The sequence below is a fragment of the Narcine bancroftii genome, chromosome 4, assembly GCF_036971445.1.
Source record: "Narcine bancroftii isolate sNarBan1 chromosome 4, sNarBan1.hap1, whole genome shotgun sequence".
Classification (NCBI taxonomy): Eukaryota; Metazoa; Chordata; class Chondrichthyes; order Torpediniformes; family Narcinidae; genus Narcine; species Narcine bancroftii.
The window spans coordinates 219,228,178-219,244,038 of NC_091472.1; the positions used below are offsets into that span (position 1 = coordinate 219,228,178).

The 15,861-nt window shown below is 46.1% G+C and overlaps 1 protein-coding gene across 4 annotated transcripts in view; it reads left to right on the forward strand.

Annotated features, from left to right (window-relative positions):
- LOC138761594 (receptor tyrosine-protein kinase erbB-4-like) overlaps window positions 1-15,861 on the forward strand; it is a 910,121-nt gene that overhangs the window by 542,167 nt on the left and 352,093 nt on the right. For 3 of the 4 annotated variants that reach the window (XM_069933967.1, XM_069933965.1, XM_069933966.1), the window contains exon 4: window positions 8,587-8,721. In XM_069933967.1, the coding sequence (XP_069790068.1) occupies window positions 8,587-8,721 (135 nt within the window). Of the gene's footprint in view, window positions 1-3,438; window positions 3,595-8,586; window positions 8,722-15,861 lie in introns of those variants that run through there. The other variant, XM_069933968.1, reaches the window with a different exon arrangement.

The window sequence follows — 15,861 nt, forward strand, 5'->3', positions numbered from 1 at the left end:
TACTGCATCGTACTGGTGCCACTGCAAACCTGTTAAGTCTAGGCCCCTTAGCACGCCGTCAGCCTTGTCCCGTATGCAGTATACGAGAGTATTCACCTGGTTAGGTTCAGAGGAATTATTTAAATTACTTGCCAGTCTGAAGTGCTCGAATCTCCTTATCCACTTCTCCCACTCCTGTGGCTTGAGAAGTCAAAGGGTTCTGGAAGTTTTATCATGAAAGTTGCTTGGGATGTGCCGTCGCTCCCAATCGGGGTGTCTCCACGATCAGGCCCATTCTTCACCTTAGCTCACCTCTGTCACTTTTATTCTTTCACATCCTCTCCTCCTCTCTGTGGCTTAAAGCTCCACTCCTGACACCATGTCGTGTTGGGTTCAGGCAGGCTCATTTTAAAAAGACCTTGAGCCTAGAGTCGCGTTCGTAGCTTGTTTTACTTTACCATATAATTAGTGACTATCTCCACGAGCTAGAAATACTGAACAGCTTCTATCCTCCAATGAGAAGAATGCAAGCTGCAAAATGTTGGGGTCACTGAGTGCTACCCTGAAGTGGGGAGATGTGGTGACAGACATCGAGACAGGGAGAGACTCCAACGTATGGGGAGGTGAACTGTTGTCACTGAGTTGAATGAGTACATTTGTCCATTGAGTTGTGAACCGAATTATGCACCTGTAGTAATGTGCAAAGATTGAAATGAAGGAGTTAAACATGAAAGTCTGCAGATACTGTGGTGGAAATAAAAATACAAAATGCTGGAGAAACTCAGCAGGTCAAGCAACATACTTCATAGAGCAAAGATAAAGACACATAACTATTTTTGCCCTTTATCAAGTATGACGAAAATGTAGGCAAGCACCTGAATAAAATGGTGGGAGAGGGGGGAGTACAGGCCTATTTGTAGGAGCTAATAGGTGGATGATTGAGGGAGGGCACAACTGCAAACGGGGAGGGGGATGGCTCTGTGAATGGAGAGGGAAAGGGGTGGAGAGCTGGAGGAAAGGAGACAGAGGGATAGGGAAGAGAGGGAGGATGGGGAGTGGCCTAGCAGAAACCAGAGAAGTTGATGTTAATGCCCTCCGGTTGGAGAGTGCCCAGACAGAAAATTAGGTGTTGGTCCTTCAATTTATGGGTGGCCTTGGTTTGGCTGTGTATGAGGCCATGAACAGACCTGAGATTGCAATGAATCACCTAGAGACAAATCCAAGAGAATAATACCACTGAGCCGTGAATGTGCGCGAGCCACTCATGCCTTGGGGAGTGCTGGCTCCTCCCAAACCAACCACTGGTCACCTGGCTTTGCATGACACCACAGTTCCCAGATGCTGGCAGACCTGGACACATGGTCTTGGATTTCCTGAGATACAGCTTGTCATCTATCCCAGGGGGCAGTGTCGGTGGGCACCTCTCTTCACAATGTGGGTGGGGGGGGGTGGTACGGTGAAGGGCCCACAATTTACTTTGCAGATTGAAGGTGATGATGGTCTTGGGGGGGGGGGGGTGGTGATTAAACATTGAGGGTGACCCATATCAAAGTTTAACGTTCAGATTTATTGTCAGAGAACATACATGACATCACATACAACCCTGAGATCCTTTTTACTGTGGGCCAGGCAGAATTACCTGTGGGGGAAGCAGAATTGGTCATTCAAAAATCTGTACTCAAGAAGATATATTCACATAAACAAATAAAGAAACGTAAACAGACTAACTGCAATACAGAGAGAAAAATATTAAATAAAGTGCACCACTAAGAGTCCTTCAATGAGTCTGTGATGGAGTTTGTCGTTGAGGAGTCTGATGGTGGAGGGGGAGCAGCTGTTCCTGAACCTGGTGGTACAAGTCTTGTGGCACCTCAACCTCTTTCCTGATGGCAGCAGCGAGAACAGTGCGTGTGCTGGGTGGGGTGGATCCTTGACAACTGCTGCTGCTCTCCAACAGCAACGTTCCTTGAGATGTTCTCGATGGTGGGAAGGGTTTTGCCTGTGATGTCCTGAGCTATGTTCATTATCGCTTGCAGGACTTTTTGATCAGGGGCATGGGTGTCCCCACACAGGACTGTGACGGTCAGCACACTTTCCAGCACACCTGTATAGAAATTTTCCAGGGTTTACGATTTCATACCAAACCTCCGCAAACTCCTAAGGAGTTAATGCCATTAATGTGTTGGGTCCAGGAAAGTTCTTCTAAGATAGTGACTCCCAAGAAATTAATTTGCTCACCCTCTTAAATTTGCTTCAGGAGGAGAACAGTCAGAAGCTGGATCACTTCAAGCAAGCATCATATCGCTTAGAGAGAGAGAGAGAGAGAGAGAGAGAGAGAGAGAGAGAGCGAACATTTCAATGCCAAGGGCTATAGGAAAAACAATGGTGCTGAGAGAGAATATAATATCCCCATGAAATGGGTTTGTAATAGCTGCAGAATGTTTCCTTCCGGTAACATAAAGAAAGCATTAAGGGCAATTTTTGTTAACCGTAGGCTTGCAGAGCTGGCAGTCTGGGGGGCTGCCAGCAAGGGTTGGGTTTTTGGCTCTGGTTCAGAATTACCATGGCAGTATGATGCCCAGGCTGACAGGCTACTGGAGAGCAGAGGTGATGAACTTAACCCCGAGGAAGTAGGCCGGTGCACGTCTGCTAATATTCATTAGCGAGAGTTAATGGCGTCTCAGCCCAATGCTAACTAAATTACGAGTAAAACGTTCTCCTTCGTCACTGTGCTAAAAACTTTGCATAATTTTGCAGTACTGAGTTCCAAGACAGCTGAATGGTACTTGAGTGTAATTGTGCTGCCGGTAAGAAAGGTTGAGTACCCAGCTGTCTGGCAGCTGTTCATCTGCATTCAATAGGCACGTTCAGATGCCCGTGCGCTTTCCCAGGAATTGTATTTGGGCAGGGTTCCACTCTGCTGCTCTCTGAGTGTGTTGGCCTTTAGCCCAAGAACCCTTCCCACACCCCATGCCTGCCTCTGCCCATTCAGTGATGGAGTTTAATACGTCCAAAATAACCCCTTTAATCCTTCGAGTCAGTGATTTACCCCCCCCCCATATACTTCCTCTCTTCCCACCATTCCCCCAAATTTTATCACTCGCCAACCCACGAGGTCAATGAGTTAACCATTGAATCAACGTGAACCTGGAGTCCCAGGACGTGATCAGGGTAGTCGCAGTGAGAATGCAAGTTTTAAAATGTTGTCTGGAAGGTGGAAGCAAGCTGCATTCCGTTCTTTCTTGTCATCAGCTGGAGTTGATAATTACCTCCTTATTTGGAAAGCTACTAAAAGACCTTGGGGAATGGACACAAACCTGATTAACAAATCCCAAGAGAATTCTAAGAGATAGGTACTTATATGGAGTAGTTTATTCCAATGTTCCAGAAACCTTGGGGTCTAAAGGTATAAAATACAAGACTTTTAAGCCACAAGGCAGACTCTCTTGGGCAAGGCGAGCTGCTCATGGCAGTGCTTCTTGCTATAAATGAGTTCTCAGGCTTTGCAAAGTGATTTTAAAAATCTGTTGGTGCAGCTGTATTTGTGTTTATTTTCAAGCAGCCAAAGGTCCACTTTAACAGCAGGAAGAGTGGACAGACTCCATCAGACAGGAGGTATTGAATTTAAGTTGCTAGAGCTGTGTGCCAGTTGTCGGTCTGAGTGTTTGGGTCAAATTTGTCTCCCTCATATCCACTCCCATCTCTGTTCTGTATGCCTGCAGATGAAGGTGGAGTGTGATGGGGAGGGATAGCGTAGAAGGGAGTGACCCCAGTGTAACCTGTCTCTTCCCATGGAAGGAGCTGTCCTTGTGCTGCTAAGTGCTCGTCTTTAGGCTCCTGTACCTGTTCCTTGACGGTAGCAGAGTGAAGAGGCCATTGCCTGGGTAGTAGGGGTCCTTGAGGATAGAAGCTGGTATTTTATGACACCGCCTCATGTAGATGTCCGCGATGGAGTGAAGTCTGGTGCCTAAGATGTCACTGGCTGAGTTAACAACCCTCTGGAGTTTATTCTTGTCTTGAGAGTTGGCGCATCCATACCAGGCAGTGATGCAACCAGCCAGAATGCTCTCCATGGTACACCTGTAGAGGTTTATAAGAGTCTTCAGTGATGTTCCGAACCGCCTCAGAAACCTCACACAGTACAGCCGCTGGGGAGCTGCCTTTGTGATCACATTGATGTGGGGGCTCCAGGACAGATCCTCGGAGATGTTGACAATTTGTCAAAATACAAAATGTATGTACAATTTTCCCATATTTGCTTCATTCAGCAAAGATCCCTTTAAATTTAAATTTACATTTTTTCCATTTTAAATTAAAATTTAAAAATTTAGATATAAAGTATTTTTCCCCATGAGCCGTTCCCACCCAGATACCCCAATTAACCTACAACCCCCGTACATTTTGAAGGGTGGGAGGAGGCACCCAGAGGAACCCCACGCAGACACAGGGAGAATGTACAAACTCCTTACAGACTGTGCTGGATTCGAACCCAGAGCATGATCACTGGTGCTGTAACAGAGTTGCACTAACTGCTATCTATGCCAACCGTGGCACCCTTTAGGTTGGAAAATTGCACATGCACTTACAAAAGACGAGGGAGAGGAAGACGTGAACATCAACATTTATCATCGGCAAATACTTAATAGTAGAACGTCTGAACTGTTTTTCCATTGATTAGAGAGAGCCAGCATGGATTTGTAAAGGACAAGTCACACCTGATAAGCCCAGGCAGGTTTTTTTACAAGTGAATGCCATTTACAGTAAAACCCCTGGTATCTGGAATTCAAGCAACTGGCAAAAAAAAGTTGAAGAAAATAAATTTTAAAAATTAAAGATGAAAAAAAAATGGATAAAAAAAATGTGTTTAACATTGTAATAGTAAATGTTCTCTGAAGTAACACATAAACCTTTGGTGAAGATGGGAGCGATTTTTCAGCCTTGGCATACAGCAGTTTGAATAAAGTTGGGTTTGAATAAAATATAGTCACCCAGGATGAAGAACAGGTTGATGCATTAGAGTGACTCTCTTGAAGTGTCTCTTTACCCCTGCTTCGTAAGAGTCGCTCCGGTCAGAGGCTGGAAGTTTTCTGTAAACTTGGGTGAGGTTAATTATCTATAATGTTAATGTTTGTCTTTCGGGCGGCTCCATGGAGGGGAAGGAACCTGCAAATGCAGCGACGGTTAAGTAAAATGGTTTAAGGTTTATATATTCAGGCAAGTTAAGTTTGTTCAATGAAAGTGCAGTCTAGTATTTTTGTCTTTTAAACTGTTATTCTTAATCCAGGTATATTCATTAGATATTGTAAGAGTAAATCTCAAGTACTTATCCAGCATCTACCAATCCCCATAGATGCCAAGCACCAAAGGTTTCACTGTATCTGGACTTCACAAGGATCAAAATCATATCTCTTATTGTTTGCTAAAGTTGCAACTCAGGGAAATGAAGGTGATTGTTTTTACCTAATTAGGATGCTGGTTATGAGGCAGAAAACAGGGACAGTGGGGAGGTGCAAGAGTGATGTGATGAGTCAAAGTTCAAATTTATTGTCAGCGTGCATATATGCTATCACATACAACCCTGAGATTCCATTGCTCTTTGTGTCATGTCACTAGTTATTCAGGTGCCTGCCTGCATTTTACTCACATCTTGATGAAGTGCTCAGGCCCGAAAAGCTAGGTTTTTGCTATGTAGAGAACGATCTGTGACCTGCTGAGTTTCTCCAGCATTTTTCTGTCAACTACAATCACAGCGTTGGCAGATTTTCTTGTTAAGTTCAACTCTTGTACCAGTTCCACATGTCCCTCAATTCCACAATCTTTCTCAAATTTATCCATCTCCCTTTTAAATACTCTCAATGATCCACGTACCACAACTCCCTGCACACTTTAGTTTGGAGTGACAGTTTGTAACTATGTCCCCATGTTCAAAAACCTCTCTCCAATGCACACATGTCTAACCTATCAAGATCTTATATTCTTCCAAACTCAAAAGATTACTGTTCCACTTTCTTTACCTACTTGTGATTGGACAACTATCTGACACCCAGGAAGGAAAGGCTAATGAATTTTTGCACCCCTTCTGGATTGATTAATGCTAGTATATCTGCTCTTCAATAAGTGGACCGGAATGATGCATGGTATTCCAGGAGTTGCCTTGTTAGCAGCCTGTTCAATTGTTATAAAATCTTTATTATTTAACCCCCAACTCTCCAGCAGTCATAGTCAATAGACAATAGATCTTTCAAATTTCTTGCTGCACCCAGAACATTCAATGCCTCTGCCAATCCTGGTGCCAGTTAAACAAATCCCATTTACCTGCATGTGGGCTGCATTCCTCTTGACCTGGCCTGCTTGTGTGTTTGTCTAAAAGTCTCTTCAACATTGTGATTTTATCTGCTTCTGTTCCAGGCACACGCCACTCAATTTAAATTTCAAGTTTAGATGTACAGTATGGTAACAGGCCATTTTGGGCCACAAGTCAGTGCTGCCCAATTAACCTACAGCCCCGGTACGTTTCAAACGGTGGGAGGAAACTGGAGCCCCTGGGGGAAAACCCATGCAGATATGGGGAGAGTGTACAAACTCCTTACAGACAGCGCGAGATTCGAACCCCAGTCGCAATCGCTGGTGCTGTACGTCTGCTTCTAGCCGCTATGCCAACCGCACCACCTCAAAAATCTCCTTTGAACCTGCCAAAACTTATTCCTTCTAGTATTTGACATTTCCCAGGGAAAAATACCTGACGATCTAACTTATTCCTTCTAGTATTTGACATTTCCCAGGGAAAAATACCTGACGATCTACCCTATCTGCGCATCTCTTCATTATACATCTCCGCACTTCTCACATCTGCACAAGAAAACCTAGATCCACCTGCATTGAACTTACCTCAGTCTTTCTCTGCTTAAATAATAGTCTCTTTGAATTCCTCTTACCAAAGTGGATGGACAAAGTTGTGGCAAATGCATTTCAGCAAGGCAAATGTAATGCCATCCACTTCAGATAGAAGGAAAGAGGATAAACTCAATGGGGGCTAAGAGACAGTGGTAATTGTATGTAGGTCATTAAGTTGTCATAACGTCAGGAGGGACACGTGGCTGTGGGAGCAAGTCTGGGTGATCCCTTGATTGTAGAGCTTGAGAGCAGTGGGGAGGGGGCAGTAGGGTATCACAAAACTCCCTTCTAAGAGAGGAGAACTTCTTCAGAAATCCCTCAAAGAAGCTTCACAGTGGAGGAACTGAATGAAGGTAAACAGGAAGTCTACAGATGCCAGAGTCGAGTGCAAGAAATGGGGGCAAAGAGTTGGCCCATCGAGGCTGCTCCACCATTCAGTTTAATCTGAGCTGAATTATTATTCTATCCAGCCACATCGACCCGAACCCAGACCATAGCCCTCCATGCCTCTCCCATCCATGTTATCTATCCAAATTATTTTCTGAAATGCCAAAATTGAGTCTGTCCCCACCACCTCTAGCTGGCATCTCTGTCCACACACTACCTCTCTCAGGGTGAAGAAGTTCCCCCTAATGCTCCCTTCTGAACTTTGGTTGAGGATATACTCACTCTCATCTCCTTCCCTCTGACCCTTTCTCTCTCTCATCTACCTCTCTGTCCCTTGCATGTCTCTCTTGTGTTCTCCCTCCACATCTTTCACTCACACGCTCCCTTGGAAATTGGAGAGGGAGAGATTCAGGCAGTGCCTCAGAATGACTGATCCCTTTGAAATCTGACTGAATAAGGTTTGGCACAGTAAGCCCCAGTTCCAGTCTCACCCAACCTCAGTGGGAAAAGGCTGTTTACATTTACCCTCTCGACACTTCTCATGATTATGTAAACCTCTATGAAATCTCCCCTCAGGGAGAAAAGGGGTAATTTTCTGAATGAGTGGAGACTTGGCTACCAGGCTTGTGCCAGGCAGCAGCCACTCTACTCCCTTCTCCTTGATGGGCTTTCACTGGGAAAAGCTGTGCCAGCTTCGAATGTATTTATCCTCATCCCTGAAACGTTACCAGAGAAAACTAGTTTTTTGGAATCGAGGGAACTTAACAATTCAGCTGGATTTGTGACCTCTGAAACACGTTGTCCCTGGAAGAGGCGACAGGAATTTTCTTGTCACTTGAGCTTCAGGGATTCTGCTTGTAGCCTTGTGAAAGCAATCATGCAGGGTTATCCGTGGGGAGATCCCAGGCTGTGGATTGACACTTCTGAGTGTCAACTAGGGGCCTCACTCTGCTGTTAAACTAGCTTGTCAAAATACAGGTTATCTTGAAACCTCCTGCTTAATTTAAAGGTTTTGTTTTTAAATCCTTGACCCTACTTCTCTCAAAGATACCATGAAGCATAGGGACACTTTACTGAGGAGCAAGGAAGCAGGTGATTGACAGTGATGCATACAACTGGATCAAATATCTCAGTGGACATTGGTGAGCTCAGGAATGTGGAGAGCAACTCTCGGTGGAAGTGAAGAACATCTGGATTGATCTTGTGGACTGTAAAATGCTCTTTCTGCTTTTCCTGTCTGTCCTTCCTGTGTTTGATGTAGCAATTAGAGAAATTGCTGGGTTTATAATCTATGGTGTAACATCGATCCTGCATCTTGTTCCACAGAAATCCTGAACGGAGGGATCTACATTGACCAGAACAACTTTTTGTGCTACATCAACACGATTGATTGGCAAGATATTGTGCGTGACCCCCGCAGTGCCGACATTATAATAGTCCCCACCAACAACACTGCGACATGTAAGTCTCACACCTTTTCTAATCTTTGTTTCGCTGTGTTTCTGTTCCCCTCCTTCTCGGTCCTGTACCTCTAATATGCCATCATGTTCAGGGCCTGTGATCACCCAGTTTGCTCCCTGTGATCTCTGGATTATCTTTTTTGGGGGGATGAATTAAATCCCCTACAGCAGGAAACCACTTCAGTGCTCCTCTGCTGATAGAAGTGTCCAAGGTTGGGGATCATTGATGGGGCCACTGCTTTCTTCCGATTCAATCTACTCAGCGTGGGTGATAAGTCATTGTTATAGTGAACTGAATCGTTGCTTCAATTGTCACATGTACTGAGATGCAATGAAAAGCGTTGTTTCGGGTGCTACCCAGGAAAGTCAGCCTGAACATAGTACAACTGGAGGTACAAATTAAGAAAAAGTGTGAGGAATGGTGTTGACAGAAAAAAAAACTGTTAAACAGTAAACGTCATGATCATAGGGGAGAGTCTGTTCAAGAGTCTGGTAACAGCAGGGAAGAAACTGTCATTGGATCAGGGCTTTGATACTGTTGTAAGGTAGATAAAGAGTTGCCAAGAGCATTGTCCAGCACCCCTACCAAAAAGAGAGTCCCTTCTGAGTCATTGAGTGTCCGCGGATTCGCCTCCAGTGCTCCTGCAGCCATACAGACTCCTGTTCAATCCATCGGCCACCCGAGCTCCAGATCCAAAACCTCCGGCATGATCAGGAAGCCTTCAGGGCCCGAGGTCCTTCAAGAGACCAGCATCCTGGTTCAGATACCTGGTTCCCATGAGCTGGTCTCCAGCTGCACCCTGTGTGGGTCCTTTGACCGCCAGTTGCCAGTAACCTGCAGCCTGTACGGGTCCTTCAGCTGCAGATTCCCTCACTAATTCAGAGGCTGAGTAGCTGTGGCATTTTTGATCCGTGGAATTGCTCAGTTGTGCCTGTGAACCTGTGCTTCAAGATGCTGACACATGGAAGTGTCCATAGACTGATGCAGTGGTCTTGGATCGATGTGTGGGGTTCCTTCTTTGTCGGATGATTAGTGATAGATGCTGATGAACGTAGGAGCATGTGAAGACTTGCTGGATTACACAGAATTTGTAAACCATTGTTGGGATGGGAGTGCCACTACCATGGTGGTCTTCAAACCACCGTCTGCCTTGAGATCACACATACCCCCCCCCTCCCATACACACTCACACCCCACATCCACACAAACCCCCCCCCCCCATCCCTCTTATCTTGAGGCAGCCTCAAGACCGTCAAAAAAGTAAAGGAAAAAAACTAGGTAAAAGAAAGTTTAAAATTGGTGCGTATTGTTGTTAGTTCGCCAATCGCGCAATCTCAAGCAACCAGAAAATTCACTTATCCAGCATCTATCTACTGATCCCCATAGATGACAGATACCAGGGGTTTTACAATATACTCTGTGTGTGTGTGTGTGTGTGTGTGTGTGTGTGTGTTTATTTATATTTGTGCAGTTATTTATGGTTACATATTAATTAATTAATCAATTTGATATATTCATATATTATGCATATATATGAGACAGTTTCATCCAAAGTCATGAGAGTGCATCATTACTTATGATACATAACTAACGCCCTTATGGTCCATGAGCCGGTGATGCCCAAACATGGTTTCCTGTCACTTTGAGTGCAATGTCCCTTTGATTGGAATCCTTCCCAATAGAACCCTTACAGCAGACTCCCCGGTGTGCTGCCCTAGTGTGTTGCAGCTCTTCACACTTACCTGAGCTTGCTCCTCACTGTGTTGACAGTTTCCCAGCAACAGCGAGGGTTGGTTTCAGCTTGTGCACCGAGAGTGCCCCAGAGAGGAGAAAGTCCCATATTATGAGCCTGCTTGGGTCAAGCCTCTGCAAAATACTTCTGCACCTTATCCAAAACCTTCCTCAGTAAGGTTCTCAGTAAGGAAATTTGTTTTTCCAACAATATGATAAAATCCCAACCCATCTTTCTCAACGTTGATTGTACAATTACAGCAGCAGCAAAATGGGTTCGAATCCACCGCTCTCTCTAAGGAGTTTGTTTGTTCTCCCCATGAACTGTGTGGTTTTCTTCTGGGTGCTCCGGTTTCCTCTTACCCTCCAAAACGCACTGGGTTGGGGGTGTGATTGAGTGTCACGGGTTTCATGGACTGGAACAGCCTTCTACCATGCTGTATCATTGAAATAGAAAATAAAAATTCAATGCACTCCCTTACAATGCCCATCATCTTTCCTCCTTTAAGCACAGCATCTATAGACATTTGGGACTGTGCCCATTCTTGCCTGGATGCAGGACTCTGGTCCTTCCTCACAAAGCCTCTGCATCGGCCACATTGAGCTGCAGAGGGACCATCAAGGCACAAAGCTGTGCCCTAGAATATTTGTTTGTCTTCTGGAAATCTCTTTGTTTCTCTAATAAATGCTGTTCATAAACAAAAAAAACACATGCAAGAAGTACAAAAGCAGTGCACGGGGCATTTGTAGAGTGGAAATGTTCTGTGAGCGATTTTATATAGTTGTTGCCTCCCAGGACAATACAAGCACTGAGAGGCTTCTAAACAGGACTTATCCCTCAATATTTAATGGCAGAAGATGTAAGGCAACAGTCCATCCCCACAAAGACTTGGTGCTGTGTGAACTAATTTTCAGTGTGTTCCTCAGCTCATACTCCCCCAGCCTGGAGCGTTCCATTCGGCAGCATTCCCCTGACAGATAGTTGGACTAGAGGGCCAACTAGCTTCAAACTGATCAAATGCATCTGTCGCCGGGTTGGATGGTCTTCCAGCAATGCTTGATGTCCAGATGCACACCCCTTCCTTTTCTTCTCCAACGAGGGGCCTACCCTCCTAGGCCCATTCCCGCTCACACTTCTTAGCTTTATACTCTTCTCCCTTCCCACCTGTATCCACCTATGATTCACCTGTTAACTCCTTCCAGCACCTTTCTCCTCACCCTCCACCCACCTTTTTATTGAAGTACCTGCCTGTTTTTGCTTCTACCCAGGGTCGGCACCAGAGGAAGTCTTAGTGGGGGGCACAATCTGACTTTCATAAACTCCCATCAACAGGGGAGGGCGATGCTGCCGTGTGCATGACTGTGAGCTCTCTTTTGGCATCTGGTCTCAGAGCATGCACCCTGGTCTCTTTCAGGAGCTCTCAGGCATCTGCAGGGTCCCAACACTGTCCGAGGTGTATGCTTCATCTAGCTTGTCTGAGGTTTTCTGTGAACCGCATACACACACACACACACACACAACTATATAGGTAAAAATACTACCAGCTGCCTACCTGCTTACCATGAACCTCCTCCTTGGGACTCACCAACAGGTGGCAGGTAGGAAGGCAGGATAAGGCAACAGCTTCCTTCAGCGTGGAGACTGAGGCCAGTTCGACAGGAGCTTGGCACCACAGGGAGTATGCGATGCTGTGAGCTGTTGAACAGACCCTTCCCGCCCTGTGCTCCTCACTCATGGCCCCCAGGAATTTCTCCTGCTTTGTATCGTCAACCTTGCTGGGGCAACAGGCATGCACATTTCCCTGGTGCTGGCAGAGCGGTTCCAGCTGTCTGGGGGATTATAGGTAACGATGACAGCCATTGATCCCACTGTGACGCTAGGCTGCAGGCTACAATACCTCATTTTGGTGGGGGGGACAGTTGCCGCGAGCTAGTGGAAGGGTCACAATACCTTGTTTGGGGGGCAGTGCCCATGAATGCCCTCCCCCACCCTTTGCGCCGACCCTACTTCTAGCCACTGAAGGGCTCAGGCCTAAAATGTTAGTTACCCTTTACTTCCTATGGATGCTGCGTGACCTGCTGAGTTTCTCTGGAACCTTTGTGTATTGCTTTGTCTTGCAGTTGAGTGTTGATGGAAATGCTCTTGTGGAGAGTGCCATTGGTCTCCTGACATCTGCCTGACTCACTACATGCAGCCTCTGATTGGCTTTTAAGAGAGTGCCATTTCTGATTTCTGCAAACACTGGAGACCAAGGCAAGGTCGCCTTTGCCATAGCCACATGTTTGGCTGCTCTCCATATTCTCCTGGACGACTTCATTGCACAAGAAAGACATGAAATTATGAATGGAACCATATCCTGCTGCTCTGCAAAATCTGAGACACTTTGCATAAAACAAGTTGCTTTAAAACAAGTGTGGTGTTTAACTGTGTCTGCAGATGTGGCAGATAATTATCAGGATCCTTTCACCAGCAGTTGGATGAATTGGCAACGAAAGCTGGCGTCGTTCGAGGAAGGACTAAGGGCCAAAACGTCCTCACCCTCATGCTTACCGTCAAACAGTGAGGGTTTTAATAACCTGGAACCCGGAACCAGTCTTGGGTAAAGACTCAGGGTTACAATACAGTCCCTGAGGTGGCCAGTCAGGTGTTACACTGTGCTGTGCAGTGGGCCAGAGATTCCTGTCAGCTGTTTCATTGGTATTAACCCACGGATGCACCAGAGGGCCTGCTTGCATCTGTATCGTGCACTGGACTGAACCTGGCCTGTGCTCACAGGGCTCCTGCGTGTTCCACCCAGACCTGACTGTTGCTGTAAATTAAACAAGGCGAACATGGGGTTGATCTGCTTGAGAGAAAATAACAGATAGCGCAACTGGTTACCTTGTCCTCCAGCTCACCCACTCTCAATCACTCTCACCCTTTCCCAGCTGATCTTCCTTTCCATATCATGTATTGTCTTCTCATGGTGGTTTACAAACTTTTCCTGTCCACTCACATACCACCTTAAGCAATCCCTCTGCCATCAGTGGTCTGTAATTAGTAAGGGATTGCTTAAGATGGGATGTAGGTGGACAGAAAAATTTTGAAAGCCACTGTTTTAATTGTACCTAAGTGACTCGTTATGTGCACAGTTTCAGAACTCCAAAGGAAATGGGCCAATGACAATTTTTCTCAAGCAAAATATTTCCGTAACTATTGGGTCTAGAGCAGTGATTTTCACCCTTCCCTTCCCATTCACATACCACCTTAACTAATCCTTGCGATGGAACCACTGTGTAACTGTTAGTGCTGTCTAATACGAATGTATTGTGTGGGCTGGCCCACCCCTCTATGGGTAGCCATTTTTACACGGCATGCGAGCGGTGACCCTACTTTCTCCTGGCGAAATTCCCAGGAATGGAGGACCTTCCGGGCCTTTCACACGCGGTCCAAATTCACGGGAATTTGTTCTCCCCGGCAATTTAGAAGGGTCCTGACCCCAACCAATGATGCATTATGCACTCACAGGAGCAATAGTAAGTGCAGCCCCCCACTGTCCATCCGTCACTCGCCCACCTCCTCACTAGCTCCACCCCCCACTGGCCGCAAGCCCACACCCCCACCTGCCTACGCGCTTTGGCACGTCACGACGGTGGCACAATGCGGGATGAATGGCCGACTTAGTTTCCCATATCCCCCATGCAGCTGGAACTGCTCTGGGAAATCCAGCTGTGTGAGCGATCATGAGGACGGCCATTCATCCCGCATTGTGCTGCCGTCACGACATGCCGAAGCGGCCCGGCTGTATCAGAAGGTATGAGTCTTTTAATTTTAATTTTAATCGCCTATGTGATTCAGTCCGTAAGTGCTGATGCCACGAGACTTCCCTGCTTGGCCATTTCCTTTTCATATCGTAGAGAGAGAGTGGTCCGTGAAAATTTCCTGGGGCCACGGCCCTATCAATGAGGTAGGACTGTGGACCCATTTAAATTTCCCAGGCTGACCTTTTCACATTGCAGGTTCCCGTGAAAATTTCCCGAGAACCTTCATTTTACATTGGGGCATGAAAAGGCCTTGTGATTCCTTCCCTCAGAATTCCCATAAAGGCGGTTATACCCAAACCCATCCCTCAGTACCTGCATTGGAACTGGGCTAGCAGCATGTAAGATGTGCTTGCAATTTATAGTAATTAAAGCCTATTAATCATGTCTTCTTGTCTGATGTGAGCACCGATGGCATGGGGATTACTTAAAGTGGTATATGAGTGGAAAGAAAAAGTTTGAAAACAACTGATAAATCACAAAAGGTTGGTTTCCCAGGTGCAGCAGGCAAATAGAATGTTGGCCTTCATTGCTGGTGGGTTTGAGTTTGGGAGCAGGGAGGTTCTGCTCCAACTGTACAAGGTACTGGTGAGGCCACACCTGGAGCACTGTATGCAGTTCTGGTCTCCTAACTTGCTGAAGGATGTACTGGCTTTGGAGGCAATCACCAGGTTGATTCTGGGGATGAAAGGGTTATCCTAGGAGGAACGATTGGGTTGTCTGGAACCGTACTCACTGGAATTTAGAAGAAATGAGAGGGGATATCCTAGAAACATAAAATTTTGAAAGGAATTGATAAGATGGAAGTAGCTAAGTTGTTTCTATTGGTGGGGGAGACCAGAACTAGGGGGCATAGCCTCAAGATTCAGGATGTAGGTTTAGGACGGAGATGAGGAGGAACTGCTTTTCCCAGATGGTGGTGAATCTGTGGAATCTGCTGTCCTTTAAATTTATTTACTGAGGTAACACACACACACACACACACACACACACACACACACACACATATGTATATACATGCATGCATGAGCACACATATGAACATGCACAAATTGATTTTCTGAAGTAATCATTCCTCCCTCACCACCATTTGGGGCCCTGACGCTCCTTCTAGGTGAAGCAGTGAGTCTGCAGGGGTCATCTACTGCATCTGGTGCTCCCGTTGTGGTCTCTGCAATGGAGAGACTGGACGCAGACTGGGAGATGGCTTCATTGAGCAACGTGGTTCTGTCCATTGCAATAGCGTGGATCTCCCATTTCAATTTCCCATCCCATTCCCTTACTGACATGTCTCTCATGGTCTCATGCACTGCCAGACGGAGACCATCTGCAAACTGGAGGAACAGCACCTCACATTCCATCTGGGCATCCTCCAACCGGATGGCATTAACATTGACTTCTCCACTTTCCGTTAGTCAACCCATGTCTCCTTTCCTGTAGCTCTGTCTCTCACACTTCCCTTTTCCCTCTGTCTCCTTTACCCCAGGGCTGCATTCACAGAGCCAAGCTCCCACACGCTATCAATTCTCACCTTTCCTCTCTTCCGCCTTTTGTCTGTTGGCCTGATTTTTGCTCCTACTTTGAAGATGACTCAGGCCTGAAACATTG